This window comes from Wolffia australiana, chromosome 9 (assembly GCF_029677425.1).
Source record: "Wolffia australiana isolate 7733 chromosome 9, ASM2967742v1".
Taxonomy (NCBI): Eukaryota; Viridiplantae; Streptophyta; class Magnoliopsida; order Alismatales; family Araceae; genus Wolffia; species Wolffia australiana.
The window spans coordinates 10,124,174-10,147,439 of NC_135843.1; the positions used below are offsets into that span (position 1 = coordinate 10,124,174).

The window sequence follows — 23,266 nt, forward strand, 5'->3', positions numbered from 1 at the left end:
CACGTCTCCACTATTAAAACACAACAAAATGTGTAGCATCATCGATGAGAATGTCGAAAGAAAAAATTGCATTATCAGATTTAATTTTTTGATAAATATCCATAAAATTATGCCCAGAATTTCATCGTCATTGATCAAAATAAATGCATACATTATTGCCAATGAAAGGCATAATAAAAGTTGTTTAATAGAAATTTAAGAGAAAAGTATAAAAAGTTTGAGAGAAAAGTTTAAGGATCCTCAGTCTTGAAATTTTGTAACGAGTAACCATTGAGTGATGCCCACAAATGACATTCTCATTGATCTCCCCCAAACTAACACCGATTATTCATCAATTCCTTGCCATTGGTTTTCTCTCTCAATCTTCATTGTTATTTATTTTTTCAGAAGGATTTTTGCCCATTTGTTGGTTAGATTATATCTTTCTGATGGATAAGTTGGACTAATTTTTACATCTAGGATTTACATATACAAGATAGATCACTATGAAGATGGATTTTTTGGTATTTAGATAATATTTTATATTGAGATAAGACAGTTGGTTAACTATTTAGATAAGAAAGACATTTAAATAAAAAATAAAAGGGATAAACTACAAAGTCGCAAACCAAAAGTTTGGTTGTGCCATACATATCGCCATATTGTAAACTATTTTTTTGATGAAATGAAAAGACATATTCCATTGCCTTGGCCAAGGACTTGGGTAACCGATTACCAATGTGATTCTACGACTGAGTGGATACATACTCCTTTGTATCTTCTAGAGCACGAGGTGTAGTTTGACACCCCACAGGTTAAAAGACTCTTCCTATTGATTGCATCAAATCGACCTATCATTTATTAATCTATATGATAGTATATATATTTAATTAATTTTTAAGGCCAATATAGGTTATTTGACAAAATGGAATAGTCAGAAGATATACTTAAAGTTTAGGTTTTTTATGAAAAACTGTTTATCAATGCACACCTAGACTTTCAATCTACAAGGATCCTCTAGCTTACAAATAATCAAGCATCAGAATAATGTCTTTTATAATTCATAGGTTCTATTTAGAGAATAATTCGACAAGTTAATGAAACTGAAGTGTAACATATACTTAATAACTGAAGTGTAGACACCCTAGAGTAACTGTGAATCTCTAACTGAACTTGACTTGGTTTGACTTTGAATTAGTTCTTAATCTTTGACTGGTGTTGAGAATCACAATTGTTAACCATGAATGTGTTGACATTGACTTGTAATTACCTTGACTCGTGTTGAACTATGCTTGACCCTTCACTTTGAGTTGGATAAAGCTTAGTTACTTAGGTGTGACCTTGATGTGAAACGAACTTGGAGATATTTGAGAAACCTCTTTTGAGATCACCATATTGGCCAGCATTAGAGGGGAAAGAATAACTTCACAGTGGAGATTGAAAGGCCTAAGAGAACGAAAAGAAGAGAAAGAAGGTGATGCCTAAAGAAGTATGATTCCTTTATATTTCCATAAATAAATTCAATTTCACGGCGGAGAAGGTGGCCTTAGAAACTCCTTAAAAATAAATTCAATTCTCAATATCAAACTTTCCATGAAAAACGATCCTTTCGAAATTCAAAATTCATTAGAATAATATGGGATATAAAGATCATAACATATAGAATATATATTTGAATGTATTCACATATTTATTTGCTCATGCGTGCACTTATATGACAATATAAATGTGAACACAATTATATGTATATTTATGAATGTCTTTTTTCATGCATGTATATTCATCATATGAATATATACATAACTATATCAATAATGATAAGTATATATATTAATTCATGAGATGTATAGAAACATTATAACCTAAAGAAAATGCGATTTCTGTAAAATAAAATTTTGATTATTTGTAGTTTAATCCTACCATTTACATTGAAATGTTGACTTTCTCTAGGTGTCTTGGTGGATGTTATCCCTTCTCTTTCCATAATATGGGAACTATATCATAAGTATCAATTCATACTGATCCAGATTAATATGTAAAACTCATCAAACAAAGAATCAAAATCTTAGATAATCCATTGAAACTAATCAGTTTTTTATGTCAGTATTATAAATAACACATTTAAGGTTGGTTCACTAAAATATCTTGATAAGGATAATCAAAACTAACATCACGTCCTGCCAATCAAACTGTTATCCCATGCAACATCAAGGGTAGGGCGGCTCTGACAAGGGCAACTCCAGCGGCTCTAGCAGAAAGTGAAGGATAACAACGGCTTGCAAGAGAGACAGGGAGAGAGAGAGCCAGATGACAATTCATCTCTCACAATAGATCACACACTTAGGTCTAAAAGTCCCTAAACTAATGACGTAATATAATGTATTTGGAGACAAGACATACATAGATCAATTTTTTTCAAAAGTTAGGGATGTGTGATGGGACAGGGGACATGACGAACTGTCCATCACACTTAGTCACATTACCATTCATCACTCTCATTGGATCCTGTCCCTTCACACTAGGGCCTTGTCGAGTTAATTTTGAATTTTTAAGTAAATAAAATTCTAAAGTGTTTTCATGTTGGCAATAATAAAATAATTTGGGCATGGATTTGCATCTGAAAAAAACTTCCACTCTAATTTGGACTATTTTTATTTCGGGTTTAAAAGCTGACCTGGCCTAGTTGGCTCACATAGCCAGATTCCCCATAACACATTAGATTATAAAAAATTTGGACGATTTGTACATATAATTACTTGTTTCGTTTCCCAAAATGTAATAATATTGGCACTAATAATATTAAGGTTTTCTATAGAATACTTTATTCTAATGGGTTTTCATGTTGGCAATAATAAAATATTTTGGGCATGGATTTGCATCTGAAGAAAAACTTACACTCTAATTTGGACTATTTTTTTTCGGGTTTAAAAGCTGACCTGGCCTGGTTGGCTCACATGGCCAGATTCTGATGAAAATATGATGTAATATGATGTCGGCCGGGATCGATCGGCTCGTATTATGTCACAGGAATTATGATGCGAATGATGTGAGATGTAATTCAAGTAATGAGAAAACGGTGAATGAGCAGTTAGGGAATCGACGGATAACGGCGTCGGCTGTGCCGATCAACGAGAGAAGAATGATCCTAAGATCAAACTCCCAATGACCCGCGAAATCAACTAGACGCTTAAGCGGTGAGGGGCGTATGACGGCCCTGGAGTGTTCGACGTCCTAGTCAAATGAATATCCTTTCAACCACAATAATTCCCTACTCTCGACAATGGTGGCTATCCTATCAGTGATGAGGAAAGTTGGGCAGAGGACGCGATAGCAGGTGATGAGACTGGAGAAGATAATAATGCTGGAAATATTGAGGGAAGACGAGACTGACCTTTGGGTCGCTTAGTCCACGGCGTAGAGAATCGTCCTAACTGATAACGAGGTGCGGACGAATCGTTGGAGACGACGATCTGGGTGCGGCTGACTCCCAGCGGCGTGGTCAGCGGACGCAGGATGACTCTGGTGGGCAGGGTCGACGGTGCACAGTGGGCAGGCGTGCGGCCGGCAAGGGCGTGAGGTGCGCGCACGGGCAGGCCGGCGAGTGCGCAGAGGTGGCCGCCGCGTGCGGGCGTTGGGCGGGCGTGTGAACGCCCACGCGAATGCGGTCCGCGGGAGGCGTGGCGGCGAGGCGGCGGTGATTGGACTAGTGGGGGGGGGGGCGGAATGGCGATGTTGGGCAGGTGGGTTGACCAAGAAGGGGGTGGGAAGGGAGGGTGACAGGAATGCAAGAAATGGAAGGGAAGAGCGGGGGTAGACCAAGAAAGAGAAGGCGGAGGGTGGAGGAGTCAAGATTTCAAGAATTCAAGAACGAGGGGTGGATGACAGATCAAGAAAGTGAGGGCGGAAGGTTGAGGTTTCAAGATTTCAAGAATTCAAGAACGTGGGGGAATGGGGGGGGGAGAAATGGTCAAGAACGTGGGAGGAAGGGATCAAGAACGCGGGGAAATGGATCAAGAACGTGGAAGAAGGGTTCAAGAACGCGGAAGAAGGGATCAAGAACGCGGGGAAATGGATCAAGAATGTGGGAGGACGAACGGGAAGGCCAGGACGAGGATGGTTGGGGTTTCAAGAAAGGGGTGGAAGAGATGGGAGATGGAGGAGAGTGGAGATCAAGAACCTGTGAAGAACGGGTTTCTTGATCGATATGGGCGAGCTCTCTCGATGGAGCGGATCTCCCAGGTCGGCGTCACGTCGTCGTCGTCGTCGTAAGCCTCCAAGAACCTCCGGAGTGATCTCGACGAAGGCCTTCTCAACTTTTGACGGCGTCAACTTCTTGAACTTCTTTAAGCGTACCGGAGTGATCTCGACGGCACGTTTAAGCACGTTCCTCTTAGAGTGATCTCGACGAGAGAGACATGGGCTCTAACCACGGAGTGATCTCAACGTGGATGGGGCTAGCCAAACCCCCTACGCTACAAACTACGATAGGGGGGAGACGAATTGTGAATAAACTTTTCAACAATGACTCCAAATGTTCCTTGGGAGAGGAGGAACCGTCGCAAGACGTGGTTCGGCCTCTCCTTACAAATTCAAAAATACAATTATAAAAGTAAAAGGGAAATGACGAGGACGAGGCCCAACAACATTGGCCCAGTCCACTACTCCGAAAATACAAACAAACATGAAATGAACATAAGTAAAGATAGGAGTTCTTACGCGGGGTACTTGAACCCCGAGTGGCGAGCATCGGCGCGGGCTGCTCGACGTGGCTGTTGTCGTCTTGGCACGCCGTCTCCAGGATGGTCCTCCATCAAAATATATGTGGCCGACAAGCCAATCACACATTCCACATCTCGTTCCATATTCATTAATAGAACATATTCATTATAGTGCACGTGTGATGCGTATAATGAAGTCCATGAATACATGATCAGACTTAGTGAATTATGATGAGATCGTAATACGAAGATCACTAGTCTTTAAGCATCTGTTCTAAATATTCGTATTCAAAGGATACGCAAGAAGGACATCGAAGTATCCGGATAGAATAGCACTATCTAGCCTCACTCATATGATGTGTATGGCCGGTCCCCTAGCCATTAGTGTGGCGACACTAAGGATAGATAGTGGGTGCTCTTTAGTGGAAAGAGTTCACTGAATTGATCTGTACGAATACCTGAATGGTATTATACTGAACAATCAATCAGGTTGATTCACGTCACGGTTGTGTAAGTGGTCCTTAGACCTGAGACACCAAAGACGTCTTGTGGACGGACGGTTGTACTTTGGCTATGGCCAACGAGTCTCTAATCATGGGATTCTAAACGGTCTTAGTTCGGGTGCATCAAGAAGTACACGAAGGCGATTGAGTGGTCCCCTCGGTATAAGAGCTGACAGCTCAAGGAAGATGATGCGATGAAGTCCTTGTCCAAGGCAGTGAAATATCGAAGAAGAGTTCTCCGATGATTTCCGAATGCATCAGTACTAACTCGGATGATCGATAAGGGTTTGACAGTTGACCATACCCTAAGTCATCCAAGGAGCATTAAGTGGATGAGGGATTATATATACACGGTAACCGATGATGAACAAGTTCCATGAGTGAGTCGATACACACTCCTTTGTATCTTCTAGGACACGAGGTGTAGCTTGGCACCCCGCGTATCGGAGTCTCGACCTATCGATTGGGTTAAATCGATCCGACGTTAATTAATCTATATGATGATATAGTTAATTAATTTGGAAGGCCAATAAATGTTATTGGGCCCCTGGAGTCATTAACTAGACTGATACATGGGCCTAGAGGGTCACACGTAAATGGTCTTTTGGACGTTGGAAGATATACTTAAGTTTTAGGGGTTTTTATGAAAAATACCCACTCAGTATAAATAGGGGAAGGCCCTGAACGAAATTCACCCAGGGCCAGAATTGTTCAAGGGCCTTTCCCTTCTTCTCAACTCTCCCCACACCCCCCTCCATCCCCGATGTGATCGGGAAGACGTAACGACGCCGACGGAGAAAGAACGGGGCTCGTCAACGAGAAGGAGGAGATCTGATGCGCCGAGGACCGCGTGGATATGTCTAGAGGCTGCACACTTGAGCAGCTCAACTCGTCTCGCTCCGGGATCGAAGAAATCACGAATGAGATTCGTACAAAGGTACTCTGTTTTAATGTTTTTGTTGATGCCGTTCGATTCGCAAAAGACTTACATTGCGCATCGTTTTGATTTGTTCATCCAGATCTAGGCCTATAGAACCCAACAGTATAAATAGGGGAAGGCCCTGAACGAAATTCACCCAGGCCAGAATTGTTCAGGGGCCTTTCCCCTTCTTCTCCACTCTCCCCACACCCCCTCTCCATCCTTGATGTGATCGGGACGATGTAACGATGCCAACAGAGAAAGAACGGGGCTTGTCAATGAGAAGGAGGAGATCTGATGTGCCGAGGACCGTGTGGATACGTCTAGAGGCTGCACACTTGAGCAACTTGACTCGTCTCGCTCCAGGATCGAAGAAATCACGAATGAGATTTGTGCAAAGGTACATTGTTTCAATGTTTTCATTGATGCCATTCATCCAGATCTAGGCCTCTAGAACCCAACAGATTCCCCATTACACATCGGAGTATATAAAAATTTGGACGATTTGTACATATAATAACTTTTTTCGTTTCCCGAAATGTAAGAATATTGGCAATAATAATTTTTTTGAAATAAAGTAGGGCAGGCCACCCGGAAACCGATGGTCCACCTGTTCCATTAAAATAATGCAAATATTACGTACATAGCACATACATACATGGCCACGTAAGGTCGGCCCGCCACCCCCCAAACCCCCAAAAAGATACTAAAATCGTAATGTCCGAGATGACGCTGTCCATCGATGCCGTCCCTCCTTTGAACACCAAATCATTTCAATGCATCCATATTGCCTAGAGTACCGCCATTATTTTCCCCCAGTCCGCTCTGCTCCGGTGTCTACCCGCCGTGAATGAAGCCCAAAACGCGGTGTCAGAGGAAATATCCACCCCGTGAACCTGCTGCGATGCCCATACTCCCCTGGCATACAGACATGTGAAAAAAAGGTGTGAGCAGTCTTCCTCACACCCGCTATATAGAGGGCACAAGATGGGCTCCGTTGGCGCCCATCGCCTGCGATATACCCGTGTGACCAGACGTTGTCTCCTCAGCAGTGCAAGATTCATGGAATCTAAGTGAAGAATCCCCAGTCCTCCCTATTTCACGGGTCTACATACCGCATCCCAAGCGACCAAGGGTATCCCTCCTGTAACTCCTTCTCCCTTCCTGCCCCAAAAAAGCGTCTCATTAACCCTTCGAGTCGATTGGCCACTCCTACCGGCACCTTAAACATCGACAGGTAGAAGATAAGGATAGCGGAGAGCACCGATCTCAGCAGTTCAGGTGACCCCCACGTGAGAGTATCTTGCTTTGCTAGCCCTCCAACTGCCGCTCCACCTTATCGATCATTGGTTGCCATTCCGAGGCTAAGATCCGTCTTCCCGTGAGGGGGAGCCCCAAATATCACATCGGAAACGAGCCTCGCGGTGTACCTAACGCACATGCGCATAGGTTCTCCTCATCGGAAGATAAACCGAACCCCACGAACGCTGACTTTTCCCGGTCGAGGCTTAATTTTGAAAAATCCGTGAACAGCTCCAACAATGACGAAACGGTGTGAGCTTCTTTCACCAAACCTTCCATAAAGAATGTTGTGTCGTGTGCATACTGGAGCAAAGGGATGCCCCCCGGATAACTCGCCGTGTGGAAGCCTCTTAAGAGGCCTCACTCGCACGCCTTAAGGGTACAGCTAGCCAGGGTGTCTACCACCAGGACGAACAACAGTGGAGCTAAAGGGCAACCCTGCCTGACTCCTCTCTGTGGGTGGATCCATCCTCCTTCCGCCCGGCCATTAACCAGGACCGAGAAAGAGTGGGATGTAACACACTGTCGCACCCAGGTTACCCACATCTTGGGGAATCCCCTCTTTCTCATGACGGACCATAGGAACTTCCAATTGAGCGAGTCATAAGCTTTTGCGAAGTCCACCTTCCAAATAAATCCCTTTGTCCCCTTTCTTTTCCATGCGGAGACGATCTCCCCCGCCACCACTGCGCTCTCCTACAACTGCCTACCTGGGATGAAGGCCGATTGGAACGATCCGATTAGATCCCCGATGATCCCTCTCAAACGATTGGCCATTAATTTGGCGATGATGAGATAAATAGAGTTCGACAAAGCGGGTTGAAAGTCCCCCAAGTTCTCCGCCCTTGAGCACTTGGGCAACATAAATAAGTATGAGCAATTAAGTCTGTCCAGTCCGAAATTGCCCCTCTGGAATTCCCCAAGGTCTCCATCACGTCAGGGCCGACAACTTCCCAGAATTCACTGAAGAAAAAGACGGGGAAGCCGTCAGGGCCTGGAGCTCCCTCTCCATTCAATCCCTTGATCGCCGCCTTCACCTCCTCCGCACTAATCGACCTCACTAGTTCATCTTGTTGTGCATGTGATAGCCCGGATATTAAGGTTTTCTATAGAATACTTTATTCTAAAGGGTTTTCATGTTGGCAATAATAAAATATTTTGGGCACGGAATTGCATCTGAAGAAAAACTTACACTCTAATTTGGACTATTTTATTTCGGGTTTAAAAGCTGACCTGGCCTGGTTGGCTCACTCGGCCAGATTCCCCATAACACATCCGAGTGTATAAAAATTTGGACGATTTGTACATATAAACTTGTTTCGTTTCCCAAAATGTAATATCAAGGTTTCATATATAATACTTTATATGATTTTCACATATAATAACTTGTTTTGCTTCACAAAATATAACTATTAAGGGTTTATATAGAATACAATTTTATTTTGGGGTTTATTTAGGTTACAGTCATAGGTATTTATAAACCTCGAATCGCGGACATGGAGCTTATCGTGGTATGTTTACATTTCCGTTCTCAGCCTTCGGCATTGTTTATTGATCTCGGTGAGCTCTGTTTTCGCTGTTGATTTTGTTGGAATTCTTGGAAGATTTGTGACTTCCAATCAGCTGATATGATTCCGCATTGGCCGAAGTCTCCGCTCTCAGCTTCGAGCTCGAAGATCCATCGAAATATTTGATCTTTGTTCAACTGTCGAATCACGCGGACCAGTTTGCTTTCACTTACGGCGTTGACCTGAGGAAATAATGGTCGAGGTTCGCCGATGTAGGAACATTTGGGCTGAAACTTCGTTGCCCAATTGAATTTGTGATGACGCAACTCAAAGGTGATTTCTTAGCTCGGCAAAAGTTCTGGTTTTCAGCCTCTGCCTCATGAGAAACAAAATTTCAGCCGACGGATTACTGAAAACGTGAAATTCTATAATCGATGTTGATTGCGTGATTGAAATTTCCACTTTCATCCATCTTATCCAACATTTAATCCGAGAAGTTTTTCGTTTTAACCTCGGCGCAGAGCTAATCCCCATAGATTATCCTTATTATACTCGGGTTTTGAAATTACTTTACTCTCTACAGTGCTGTTGATTGCGTGAAGTTCAAGCTGCGTTAGTCTTCAAGTAATGCCGATTGGTTCAATCTCAGATTTTTAATGTTGAGGGAAGCTACTGGTTATGAGAAAAAAGTCAGGACTTCTTCTTAGGCCGACAAATTCTCAACACAGGAAGACAGAAGATGCGACAGTGTCCAGCAAACGCTTACTATTGTAAGAAAGCGTCGAAATTTGCTGACCCCGTTATTTTATCTTTTATGAAAGTTCTCTGCGGATAGAAGTATGCTTTGAAATCGTTATAAGCTATTTTATCTGTGAAATGCAAGGATTGCAAATATATTTACGAAATCTCTTCATCTGATAGTCTTGGCACTTTAGCCTATTTCGGTTGTTGATTGGAATTTTTTATTCCTATAGCTAATAATCCAGTGGTGCTTTGAGTCCGCACAGTCCAGGAAGTCAAAAGCTTTTTGCTCAAAAAATTTCATCTGGTTTAACTCCATGTGAATATCATCCATTTCATTATCATCGTCCCGTATCAATATCATCGTCGTCAGCCTCCAAAAAAAAATTTAAAAATTGTGAACCCAACAGGTCTTGGATAGTATTCTTTGACCTTTTGAAGATAACCCAAAACTCTTGACCTGAATCTTCACAATCCTATGCCCTGAACCCTTGATCATCCTAAACTATTGTCTCACTGTCCGGATCTTCAATAGAAAGTAAAGGGCACGGCTATCCATTTGTTCCTTTTTTTCTGAGGAAAAGAGATTTGATCTTCACTCAATAGATAGTCCACGTCTTCGATATCAAGAATTATTAGTTATTTTATTGTACTTGTTCTCGGCTCTTCAGTTTCCTAACAGCTTTCAAACTCCGCAGTCCAACGCTAGAAGCTGAAGACTGCTTTAAACTCAACACTCAAGACTGGTTTCTGAAGCAAGAGAGCGACTCGGCTGAACCCCTCTCCATCTTCTGCGAAGTGGATTCAATTCAACAGGGAATACTAAAACACATAAGAAGAATCAGGTTAGCCTCAATCTTTTTATTGTTGGATTAAACTGCTTACCAACTGTGCTAAAAGCTATAGCTTATAGGAAGGTCCTACTTCTTCATTTCTAATTATGATGCTGTTCTTCAACACTTAAAGCCACTGATTGCAATCTTTAAAGAAATTATTTGTCTCTTTTCTTTAGGAGAGGCTTTCGGAGGGTGACACGTGGCAGTTCCTTCTCTCTAACCAGCTTTACCAGCAGCTCTGCGACGTCTCTAAAGAGTAATGTTTCTAAACCTGCTCGGCTTATCAGATTACTATGCGCAGACGGCAAGGTGGGAGCAGCCATACAAGTTAAGTACCACATGCTACGAAATCTCCATATTCCAGATCTGTCGACTTATAATAGTCTGATAAGTGCACTTTGTGGATTAAAAGACATCAACACTGCAAATATGATATTAATAGAGATGTCTGAACTGGGTGTTCTCCCCAATTCTGCAACATTTGAATCCATCGTCGACGTTCACTGTTGCTTTAATGAGGTCGAGAAAGCACTTGATCTTCTATCTTTGATGTGTAAAAGTGGAATCAAGCCCAGCAGAAGAACACTAAACAGGCTGGTACATGCGCTCTGCGAGAGAGGCTTTGTCGAAGCTGCCAAGATTTTGGTTGAAATACTGAACGAGCACGCCGCTTCTGATTTGGTCACATCCACAATAATTCTTGATGGCTGGTGCAAGAAAGGTGACATGGTTCAGGCTATTGACCTGTGGCACTCTTTGACAAGAAAATATAACACCAGAGTAGATCGTGTCGCCTACAATGTCTTGATTAATGGTTTCCGATTGTCAGGGGACATGAGACTTGCTTTCAAATACTTTATAGAAATGTTCAAGAAGGGTTTTCTCCCGGACCTCGTAACTTTCAATATTGTTCTCAGGGGCCTCTGCAGAGAAGGAAACATGACCGAAGCATGCTCTATTTTCGACGTTATGCCTCGTTTGGGTATTCATCCTGATCATCTATCCTATCAGATCTTGATTCAGGGGTTTTGTCAGCAGGGTGATATCTCAGAGGCAGAAGGGCTTCTGAACAAAATGCTGGATTTATCGATGATTCCCCGAGCAGTAATATGGAATCTTATAATCAATGGGTATGGGCGACATGGGTATCTCTCCAAAGCCTGGGAAATGAAAGAGAAGATGGTTGACTGTGGGGTTGACCCGAATATCTTCACATACAATGCCCTCATACATTGTTATTTGATTAATGGGAAGGTGAAGGATGCGTTGGGGCTGAAGGAAGTGATGGAGGCTCTTGGGAGTGAGTTCTTTCCTGATGTGGTTACCTACAACTTATTCATAAATGGGACCTGCCATGTCGGGGAAATTTCCTTTGCGCTGAGGTTTTTCAATGAGATGAGAGTGAGGGGGGTTCATCCAGACGTGATCACCTACACTATCTTGATCAGGTATTTTTGCAGCAGAGGATCGTTGAAGAAGGCCGAGGAGATCTTTCTGAGAATGCAGACTAGTGTTCTTCGAATAGATCACGTTCCGTTTCAGACACTCATCAAGTTGTACTGCAATAAGGGGAATATCAGCAAAGCGTTGGATCTTCACGAGGTTATGGTCAAGAAAGGGCTCGTTGGACGCCCTTCCTTGTACTTTTCGCTCATTTCTGTGCTGAAAAGGGGCACATTTTTGCAAATTTAAAATCTTAAAAGGGTGTGGGTTTTGAGGATGATCAATTCTGGAGAAACTGCTACTTGCCACTCCCGGTGTCAAATCAAGGTGCACGTTTAGAGAAGATTCCCATCTTTTTAACTATGGAATTTTGATAATTATGTTCGGTTATAGCTATTATAATTTGTAGGAAGTTACATCTTTTTTTTTTTTAACTAAAATAAAAATTTATTATTCTTCAGGAGGAAGGACCATGATTTTGCACTATTCTGGCTTTCGTGTAGGGCGTGGGGACCCTTTCTCAGGTAAAAAGAAAAATACTTGCTTAAAAATGATAAGTCTTAGCACCAATTATCTTATACAGTTTGAATAAACAAAAAAAAAGCCATGGGTTCTTTTATTGTTATAAAAGAAGAGGAAAAAATCATTTAGTCGAAAAGCAAAACAATTCTTTTTCAAATAATAAAATATAGACGCTAGGCTACCCAATTTAAGAATCGTTGCGCTTGCACCGATTCAAGAACTCGATATGGCGGAAGAGGTGATCCGCCATGGCATGGTAGGCGGCCTGAGTGAGATGGACGCCGTCCCAGCTGATGAACTTGGCCGGTTCGGCGCAAACCGGGACGCCCTCTCCCCCGCACATCCTGTTCATGTCAAAGTTGTAGGCCCCTCCTGCTCCACAGCACGCCTGGAGCAGCGATCCCTTCTCAAACCCTACAAAATTATTATTATTTTTTGATAATAAATTCAGTAATTAAGTCGGTTTTATTAATCATTTTGCTAGGAAGAGAGGCATGGCATACCGTAGACGGACGGGTTATGGATCATCTCCATGAAGGCGGCGTAGTAATCGGCGTAGGCGATGGTGAGATTAGGGTTTTGCCGGCCGATCAACTGCAGAGATTGTCGCAGGCGATCGTTGTGGAGTCTGGCGAAGTCGTTCAACGATCCGACGCAGCCGTCTCGGTCGATCCCGTTCGAACGCCCGAACACGCTCAGATACGACGGCAAACATCCGATCGGCAGGTTCCCCGGCACCACTATTTTCCTCGCCCCCTCGCCGATCAATATCTGTTTTTTTTTGTCATTTCATTTTAGTTTTTTCAAAAAATAAAACGAAAAAATATATTCTTCTTTACGGTCAATTTAATAATTCTCGGATCAAGTAAGCTCTTGTTGACCTTTCGATCGAAAATAATCACGTTATATAAATATAATCCGGGTTATGATATGAGGAGGAGTCGGGGGGCGTACCTTGATGGCGTCAACGATCTCGTTGACCACCATGGGCACAAGGGCTTTGACCAAGTCAACGGGCTTGTTTTGGAGGAGCGCGAAGTTGTAGTCGTTTCCGCCAATCTCCCCCACGAAGAACGCCGTCCTCTCCAGCTTCTTCCTGCACTCTGTTTTTGTTTTCTTTTTTTTTTTAGAATCCTTTTTTTTCCCGATTTTTTCTCCGAGTCGTGTGAAAGAAAGAAGGAAAAAAAAGGGGATAAATAAATAACGACGTGGCACGACCTTGGGGGACGGAGGGACACGTGGCGGCGAGGTGGTCCTTGAACCAGGCCAGCTGGACTTGGAGGGAGCTGACTGTGTAGGGTAGGGTGACGTCCACGTCGGCGAGGGAGGTTTGACCGAGGGCGGTGGCCCCCGCCACGGCGAAGTTGACTCCGCGGGAAAAGTCCGCCGACTTTTCGAGGTAGGGCGGCGGGCTGGGCAGGCCGAGCCCCGCGGCTGCGCGGCACCCCACCAGGGTCAGTCAACTTTGAGAGATATAAAGCGCTACAGATATATATATATATATATATGTATGTATATAGATATATATATATATATATATAATGGAAGAGGTGCAGAGATTATGTAGGGTTGATGGTTCGGGGGAGAACAGGAGAAGGTAGAGAGAGAGAGAGACATAGAGATCAAGAACAGGGTTCGTGGATGTAGAGATATATATAGAGTTAGAGACCCGTCATTTTGGAATGAAGAAACGGGTATGTTTATAAGTGTATATAGTAAGACCGTTCCACATCTTATGGAGACTATCAGTGAGAGATGGGAAAGAGAGATACATATTTATAGAGATATAGAGAGAGGAACGGGTAAGAATAGAGTGTTATAGAGCGGAGAGAGACACGAACGTGGGAAAACACACTGATGCTAACAGAGAGAGCGATATATATATCTAAAGAGAGAGAGGCAGAAGATACACACGTGGAGAAAGATAGGGGAGAAAGAAGGATAGAGAAAGAGAGGGAAAACGATAACGTTAGGAATTATATATATATATATATAGAGTGAGACAGAGATATATTTATAGATAGATAGAGAGATAAATAGAGATAGATAGATAGATAGATAGAGAGATAAATAGAGATAGATAGATAGATAGATAGAGAGAGAGAGAGAGAGAGAGAGAGAGAGAGAGAGAGAGAGAGAGAGAGAGAGAGAGAGAGAGAGAGAGAGAGAGAGAGAGAGAGAGAGAGAGAGAGAGAGAGAGAGAGAGAGAGAGAGAGAGAGAGAGAGAGAGAGAGAGAGAGAGAGAGAGAGAGAGAGAGAGAGAGAGAGAGAGGATGTATACCGATGTGGTCGATGATGAGGAGGCCGTCGGAGCATCGGCCGGTGGGGCCGATGGGGAGAGAGAGGCCGTAGGGGAGGTTAGAGACGAGGGCGGCGAAGGGCCCGCCCTGTCTCAGAAGATTGCCCGTGTCCGACAGCGAGTCCCCAAAGTTCACCACCCCCTCCACGTCGCACCCCCCTCCCAATGCCCCCCCCTCGCCGGCGACCAACAGAAGAAGAAGAGAGAGAAGAGCGAGGAGACCAGAGAATAGCGAAGCCATGGATGGGACGAGACGGCCTCGGAGGAGTCTTCTGTCACTTGTGTGGGATAAGAGAGAGAGAGAGAGAGAGAGAGAAGTGTAAGGCCATTCCTGAAGGGGTTGGGTGTGGGGGGGTATAAATAGGCGCCGCAGAAGGAGAAGGAGAAGGAGAAGGAGAAGGAGAAGGAGAAGGAGAGAGGAGAAGAAAGAAGGAGAGAAAAGCGGCCGCCCGCGAGAAGGCCGCTCGGGGGATTTCCGATAATCTCTCGTCCGGTCCGGGGGCAAATAATAGCGGAGTTTCCGGGTTTGACGGTTGGTTTGCGCAGGGGGAGGGGGGAGAGATCCCACCAACTGAATTCCGAAGACGGGGGAGAATGAAGGGTTGGGCCGGTGGGCTTAGTTGGAAGTGTTGACCAGAGTGAGAGAGAGAAAAAGGCAAGGAGGGCAGAGAGCGAGAGAGAGAGAGAGAGAGAGAGAGAGAGAGAGAGAGAGAGAGAGAGAGAGAGAGAGAGAGAGAGAGAGAGAGAGAGAGAGAGAGAGAGAGAGAGAGAGAGAGGAGAGATTGATAGATAGGCAGACAAATAGATGAACAGATAGATAGATAAACAAACAGACAGATAGATTGATAGATAGGCAGATAGATAAATAGGCTGATAGATAGTTTGATAGATAGATAAATAGATCTATAGTAGATATATAGATAGATAGAGAGATATATATACAAATAGATAGATAGACAGACATACAGATAGATAGATCTACTTTGTAATTTGTACATTTACACCACTCAAACAATTTGTTGGATATCACATCCTCCTTCAAATTACAAATTGAATATAGATCGAACTTCCAAAGGCAATCCAGGATTATCATTAGGAGGGGGCATTCTCAAAGATCTAAGTGACTTTAATATTTGCTTTTTTCAAAATTATATGACCCAGGAACAAACATGGTAGCTGAATGTAAGGCTCTATGGGATAGTCTTGAATTTTGTGTACAATTTGGGTTTCAGGACATTTGGGTGGAATCATATTCAGAAGTACTGTGTGAGATGATGAGTTCCCACAAATGCAATATATGGAAATTAAAAGAATGGTGGGATAAAATCCTATCACACATGCATAGAATAACATAGGTTTCACATATATTTTGTGAGGGTAATTTATTGTTGATGCTCTTTCTAACCATGCTTTAGCTCAGCAACAACGACATTTTTTTTCCGGAAGTGGATCTGCCCACAATGGTTTGAAGGAGATGCAGAACAGATTGCCTATGGATGCCCTATCTTAAAATTAGGAACCACATGCACTGGGCATAAGGAAAGGTGAGAAGATGAAAAGCGCAATTACTGAACACTACAACTTTCAAGGACAGCCTATCAAGATCGCTCCTAAGCTCTATGCTGATACAATATGATTAAGAGTTCCAGCGAATCAGGTGCAACCTTTTCTTAATCAAATTATGTTACATACATCATCTGATTGATGCTAATTTCTGATGACTGCTAATGTTTCATCATAGAAAAATACACACCATCCTGCTATAATACATATGCATCATGACATACTATTGTATCCATGATCGTGATTCTAAATTTGAACTATACATGGGTATATATGTATAGTTCAAATTTAAACGAGAACACTGTTGATCTACCCTGTTGATCTAATATTCCAAAGAATATAAACGAGAACACTGGAGTCTCTAATGAACATTATGTAAGTAACTGCCCTATTTTTCAGCTTGATACACCACCTACTGTATAGTTAGCTTCACATAGTGTAAGCTTGTACCTGTAGAGTCTTTGGTCAGTGTAGTTGAAGGTGGCCGTGGAAACTAATATATCAACATGGGGGGAAAGGAAGAGCCTTTCCATGTGATAGAGCATAGCTCAGTAATCCAAAGCAATGTCAACAAAAGAAACAAGTGGAAAGCTCAAAACATTAAGAAGGCATCAAAACAAAACAATTTCAACAGCCAAACAAGAACCTGGTGCACAAACTACATTACTGATCATGCCTCTAGAAAAAAAGGTAACATATCAAAGCTGCACAAGTATGAAGCAAAAAAGATCCGCTATCACCATTATATTCCATTTCGTCCCAAGGAGGATTGATGCTAACTCTCATCTAATTCAGCTGTGTTTTGAACTGACTTTTGGGAAACAGGAGTATACCATGAGCAGCTAATTGGTACGATATCTGTTGCATCATATGAAACACAGGTCACAGGTCATGACCACTATGATTATGATTGAGTCCAGTCATCTATTTAAAATAACATGGAATATGAAAACCACAAGGATAGCAGATTATTTTCATCATTATAACCAAATAAAAAGGTTTCCATGCAGAAATGTTCTTTTCATACATATTACCTCAAAAAGTTATGTTACATAACCAAGATTTACATCTTTGCAATTACATAATTACTCTTTTGTTAATGACTTATCTAAAGAAGTAAGATACAGCTGGAATGAGGACTACAGCATGTCTTCAACAACTACTGAAACAAATACCATAAATTCTCAAATAGCTGGAGTGGAATCAGCTGACTTTGCAACAAGACGAACAGTTTAATCATCTCATCTTCAGCTGCTTTGGGGGAACAAGAAGAAGATATCACACAAAATGGCATCAAAGGAATGATCAATAATACCACCATCTACAGCATGATTGCAAAAGGAAAGAAAAAATAAAACAAATGCCAACAAGATCAGCAGGAAAAAGAGAATGGGGAAATCACAAAGATGACCTGATCCAAATACAAAAGGAGAACATCATATGCTTATCATATCAAAGTGTTTTGATTGAAAAGGATTCTTCACTACACTTTTGGCAACAACCAAAACCAAGGAGGAGAAAATAGGAATGTCAATGGTCTGAAACCAAGTATGGCATGCTGATCGTAAAAGAAACAGAAGAAGAAAAAATAAGACAGGGGAAGCAAGATTCAATGATCACAAGCTTCTTGTTATATCCAAATGGTCAACAAACATGTAATGATGATCTAAATGGTGGCAAACCATAGGGCATCTTAAACAGTGTATTGTAATCTTATTTATCAATAGAAATGTCAGTCAAAAAAGATAGATAGCTAGACAGATAGAGAGATAAATAGATCTATAGATAGATATACATATGGATATACAGATAGATAGATCTATAAATCGATGGATCTTTAGATACATATATAGATAGCTCTATATATGTATAGATAGATAGATCTGATTCTATAGATTGATAGATCTTCCAAGTTCACTGCACGAGAATAACGAATATCATCCTTGTTTATCGAGAAGATAATATGGTTGCTGATTCTTTATCTAATCATGCTATTTTGTAGGAAAGCAATTCCATATTATGCAGGAGTGAGGAGTTTACCCCAACCCCTAAAGGCTCATACTTTACAGAGAAGCTCGGGCTCCCAAAACTCAAACACTCTAAAAAACTAGCTACATGATTCAAAAGAACATGATGGAAAAATTAGCTTATTATTGCCAAGGAGAGCAGGATAGAAGAGCTACGACCCGGTACAGGAGAACAACTTAGAACAGACTGGATAGGACTGCCTCACATTGATATGATAAGGAGAATGAAGCCAAATTTAAGCTAATCATTGGCAAATCCAACTCCAAGGCAATCAAAGATCAGAAACAGTGCATATAAGAAGGAAAAATCAACAGTATAAGTCATGCCAAGTGGAATCTATCCTTTTACCTAACATTGTAAGGGCCTTTTTATCCTATCTATCTATGTATGTATCTCATTTTTAATCCATTTTCATGTTCCTAGCATGATTAGCAATTTATAAATTAACATAAAGACATAAAACATAGCATTATTTCACTCTACATCATAGTTTTCAAAACTTATAATATACCGTCATTTATTCTACATTATCATTTTAGTCAGTCTGAAGTAAATTTCAGAGGATGGAGTAGAGAGAGAGCCTAGGGTCTCCTATGTTCACTTTGGATTTGGTAGGTACTCATCACTCAAGGAAATAAAACATGTTTTGCACCAAAATTTACTCATGGTATAAGGTTATGCCATGCCGCTGTGATCAGAACAATGGTCAATGACCGAGGGAACCAAAATCAGGAATGGAAACTAGGAGGTGCCCCACTGATTTAAATGGGGGTAACATAAAAAGGTATGGCACACACATGAAGCAAGCATCTACCAAAAATGATGTAGTGCCACAGCCAGAGTCCCTAGAGACATCTTCGGGGATGCCATCATGGCACACAACTGCCTCGCCGGCTAATTCCCCCGCTACCGCCTCCGCTGCCAGCATCTACTTGCACCATTTCTCCCATAAGAGACGTGCTTGCTAGGCCCCAACTATTCAGTAGAGCTGCTCCACTACATCTCTCGTCTCTCCCACGAATCTTCATTCCCGAACTCTGCCTATTCGCTCTGGCACCTGCCACTCGTCGAGCCACACCGGGTTCCTACCCGGCTTGTCTCTGCCCATCGACCCACACTGGCTGCTGCATCCACGAAAATCTAGACGACGAGCAGCTCACCAATGAGGTATGTCATCCTCTCGCTCGCTTATTACATTATCTTCTTCAGTATACTTTCAATTTCACTCCACTGCGCTCGGGCTAGAGATAGGTGAGAGGTTCTAGAGAAAACTACAAAACCGAGTGTCTTCTCCGGTATGGTTCGAGCCCGTCCATTACGTGCCCCAACATAGTTATTCCGTTCGGTGCCATAGCCGCTGTCGTCCCTCAAACAAGGGTCAGGAAGGTCACCATCACTGCCACCCGTCACCCAATTCGGAGCCCAGAGTCTGGCAAACCTCCTCGAGTTGAGGCGTGCACGTACTTCCACATAGGACATATCATTTCGTAGTTACATTCCCTAGGGAGTTTATCCCTTAGACGACGTCACTAATGACGTTCGATAACACTACTTAGGTATCCGAGTACCGTCTCGGTGCTGCCTGATGTAACACGACGGTCAGAATTGACTCGCCGTGTTATGTCCGACGAATGGACTCTAAAAAAAAAATGATGAACTGACGTGAAATATGTATTGATGATTCGAGAAAATAATAACGAGAAAGTATATTGATTGTCAAATGATCCGAGACGTAGATAAGCAAACGGCACAAGACAGGTCAAGTCACAATCAAGCTCCCAATGACCTGTGTAAACAGTTTGAAAGACGAGTAGGGGACATTCTGTCCAAGAGCGTCCACACCGTCAAGTAGTTGAATGGTCCAATACCAGCAAGGAAACTTAACTCACAGAAGTTGGTGGCTATCCTAATGTTCACACTCAATTGACTCGCCGTGCAGAGGAGCAATCGAGACTCGGCACTGGAAGACGTAATTAAGATGCAATGTAATGGGAGAGGAATGGAGTGACCTGAGCTGGAGGCGTCGTCGTCTAAGAACCCTTAAAAATTGTGACAGAATCTTCCACAGTTGAGGGACATATGAAGGAATGGCTGACTCATGATGTTTGGAGTCTCTTCACGTCGATAAATAACAAGGCCCGATGAGTGCTCGAGGAGAATCTGCAAGGTGGGAATCCAGAATGGGAGACCTTTGAACGAGCTGATTTTCCTGGTGTCGAAGACGGTGAAGAAGACTCCACGGAGGAAAATCTCATGGCGGGCCGACGGCACCCGGTTTTCCCAATGGAAGAGTTTCACCGTCGAAGCTTGAATATAGGATGAAATTCACTATGGACTCAAGTGATTCTTGAACCACCGATGAACGTTTACCCAAAACCAATGTAGTAATTCGCAACCCAATTCAATTCACTCGTAGGAACAATGCAATCTCTTGATAGTAACGGCGATTATTCCTCCAAGCGGCGGCAACCAGAAATGAAACAAGGCCCACCGTGATCAATGGGCGGGTATTCTCTTGACCCTCTGAAGCACCAGCCACGATCTTTGTAGACACGGGTAACTCTCTTCACGTAGGAAGAGAAGAATACAGCAATAACCCAAGTTTAATCCTGAAATTAGGTGTAGATCATTTCGAAAGCGATCCAAACGTCACGGGCCACGTCCGGATTTCAGATACCAAGAGAGAGAACGATTGCCGACGAAGTTGCGCGACAACGAATAAGTCCGAAGACAAAAATAACGATCAGAGAAGATCGCAGTTATCTGCTTCGGCGAAGTTGTTTTTCTCCTCGTCAATAATGCAGTCCAATGGAGTTTGACGGGTGTGGGTCTTCTTCAATGGAATTCTCGGCGGTGACTGTCGCTCCAAGTGGACCAGAGATGTGTTCCTCTACTGGAAGAGAAGGGAATTAAATAAGATCTTCTTTTTCTATGACGATTTCTCCTTCCTCTAATTCTTCAACGATCTATTCTTCTTCTTCTTCTCAAGCAAAACAAGCACGAAGGAACAAAAGTAACTGCTAATACTCAAAATGAGATCTGGAATTTGCAACCACAATGACTTCAGCTTGGCCTCCACGTCCATTCATCCCTATTCTTTATAGAGGGGAAGTGGCAGTTGTGGAGGCTAAATTAGATCCCCTTTTAAGGAGAAAGCCTATTGGGCTTTCCCCTTAAGAGGGATCTTTAGGGGGGAGAAGAAGCCCAACATGGATTTCCTCCCCCTAAAGATGACACTTAAACATAATTTAAATAAAACACGCACAAGGGGAGGCCGGTATTCACGCAGGAGGGGCCTCCCGATAATCCAAAGACGACGAAAGAAAGAAAGAACACACAGACACACGACGCAAAGCGATAAGACGATGTCGGTTCTCAAGCTTGGTAGTGAAATTGTAGATTCTTCACGTCCGCTCGGGCTTCACGATGTGGCTGGCGACGGATCGGGGCATGATCGACTGGATGGTCCTCCATCACTGCCCGGACGACGTCCTAGATGAAGTTTGATATCAAACTAGTATCAAAGCATCCTCTCGGTACGCTCGGGACGACGTCATTGGCGACGTCCTGCATCATCTTGGTATCAGAGCATCGTCTTGTTACCACCAGGACGACGTCACCGACGATGTCCTGCATCATCTTGGTATCGTAGTATCATCTCAGTCCCCTCAGGATGACGTCACCGATGATGTCCTGCATCATTTTGGTATCAGAGTATCATCTCAGAGGAGCTCTTTCATTTCAGAAATTGCTATTAAGTGGGCAAGCTATATTATTAGGGAATTGAATGGAGTAGAAACCCTTTATGCTAGCTACCTGATTGAAGGGCATGGGAGAAACACTGCTTATACCAGTTAACATACGGGGATGAAAGAAGACTCTGTGGAAATCTGATTGGAACAAGACCTTGTTATGTCTGTCCTCTTGCAGTTAGAGTAGTGCGTGTGGTGCAATGCGAATTTGTGCACCAATTGTGTGAATTTTTGCATGCACAAAAGGGCTTGTAAGATGTGCGTGTTGAATTATTATCCTATGAATGGTCTAAGAGGGGGGGTGGATTAGACTATTCTCTTTAATATCTACTTTTTGTATTACTATACTCCTAATTTTATCTACTTATTTACTAATGATAGTGAAAGAAGAAGAGGACACCCAAGATTTTTATACGTCCCTTACTCCTGTCCCGGGACATCCAACCGGCGTTTTAATATGTCCCTAACCAAGTTTTTATAGCCCCCCAAGCTAAAACAGCCTGGTAATAGGAATACACAGACATCTCCTATCTAGAAATTGAAAAACGTCAATAACCTCGGGCCCCCTTAGCTTTTGAAGGTATCCACGCTTTCACTTCTTTCAATGGACCACTCAAGTCCCTCTCAGCTGCCCAATCTGCCTTAAATCAATATAGTATCTCTATTCTCACAAGATCTAAAATAACTTGTGAAAATATTTAAACCCCTGTCTTCAGTTTTCCTGAAATGTTAGCTTGAGTAAAAATATTCCAATTTCAACATAAAAATTTTCACTTCAATATGAATATTTGTTAATCCTTGTTACGTAAATTTTAATCTACAGTCAATGCTTTTCACTCACAGATTTAAGAATGCAATATCCATTCTGATAACCACAACAACTAATTTGAATATCAATTTCGTGATGTAATATATGATCGAAGGAAATTATTGAAATATTTCTGATTTAGATTATTTAAGACTTCAGGATATTCAATACTCAATGACGTTCAACACATCACAATCAGAAATATCAACAGGAGATTTCTATTTCTTCAGAAGTTAAATCCTGCAACAGAAAAGTAAAATAGAAATTCAGATACATCTTTCTCTCTTTTGATTACCAATTTCAGCAGGAAATTTCGTTTTCTTCAGATATTGAAAGTCACAATTT

General features: G+C 42.4%; 2 protein-coding genes across 3 annotated transcripts; one reads left to right on the forward strand and one right to left on the reverse strand.

The window, feature by feature from the left end:
• The first annotated feature begins 8,901 nt into the window (after positions 1 to 8,901).
• LOC144707597 (uncharacterized) lies at positions 8,902 to 13,336 on the forward strand. 2 transcript variants are annotated; one of them, XM_078580798.1, is made up of 7 exons: positions 8,902 to 8,981; positions 9,071 to 9,262; positions 9,513 to 9,699; positions 10,369 to 10,515; positions 10,683 to 12,276; positions 12,411 to 12,473; positions 12,956 to 13,336. In XM_078580798.1, exons 3-5 carry the CDS (start codon positions 9,608 to 9,610, stop codon positions 12,196 to 12,198), a joined length of 1,755 nt encoding a protein of 584 aa, XP_078436924.1. In that variant the 5' UTR covers positions 8,902 to 8,981; positions 9,071 to 9,262; positions 9,513 to 9,607; the 3' UTR covers positions 12,199 to 12,276; positions 12,411 to 12,473; positions 12,956 to 13,336. The 2 variants fall into 2 exon arrangements, with proteins under 2 accessions (XP_078436924.1, XP_078436923.1); XM_078580797.1 differs by having other exon boundaries at positions 8,914 to 9,262.
• LOC144707598 (acetylajmalan esterase 2-like) lies at positions 12,541 to 15,119 on the reverse strand. The gene is made up of 5 exons (XM_078580799.1): positions 14,753 to 15,119; positions 13,690 to 13,905; positions 13,426 to 13,574; positions 12,975 to 13,242; positions 12,541 to 12,885 (listed from the first exon to the last, which is right to left on the reverse strand). Exons 1-5 carry the CDS (start codon positions 15,009 to 15,011, stop codon positions 12,659 to 12,661), a joined length of 1,119 nt encoding a protein of 372 aa, XP_078436925.1. The 5' UTR covers positions 15,012 to 15,119; the 3' UTR covers positions 12,541 to 12,658.
• Between the last annotated feature and the right edge of the window lie 8,147 nt (positions 15,120 to 23,266).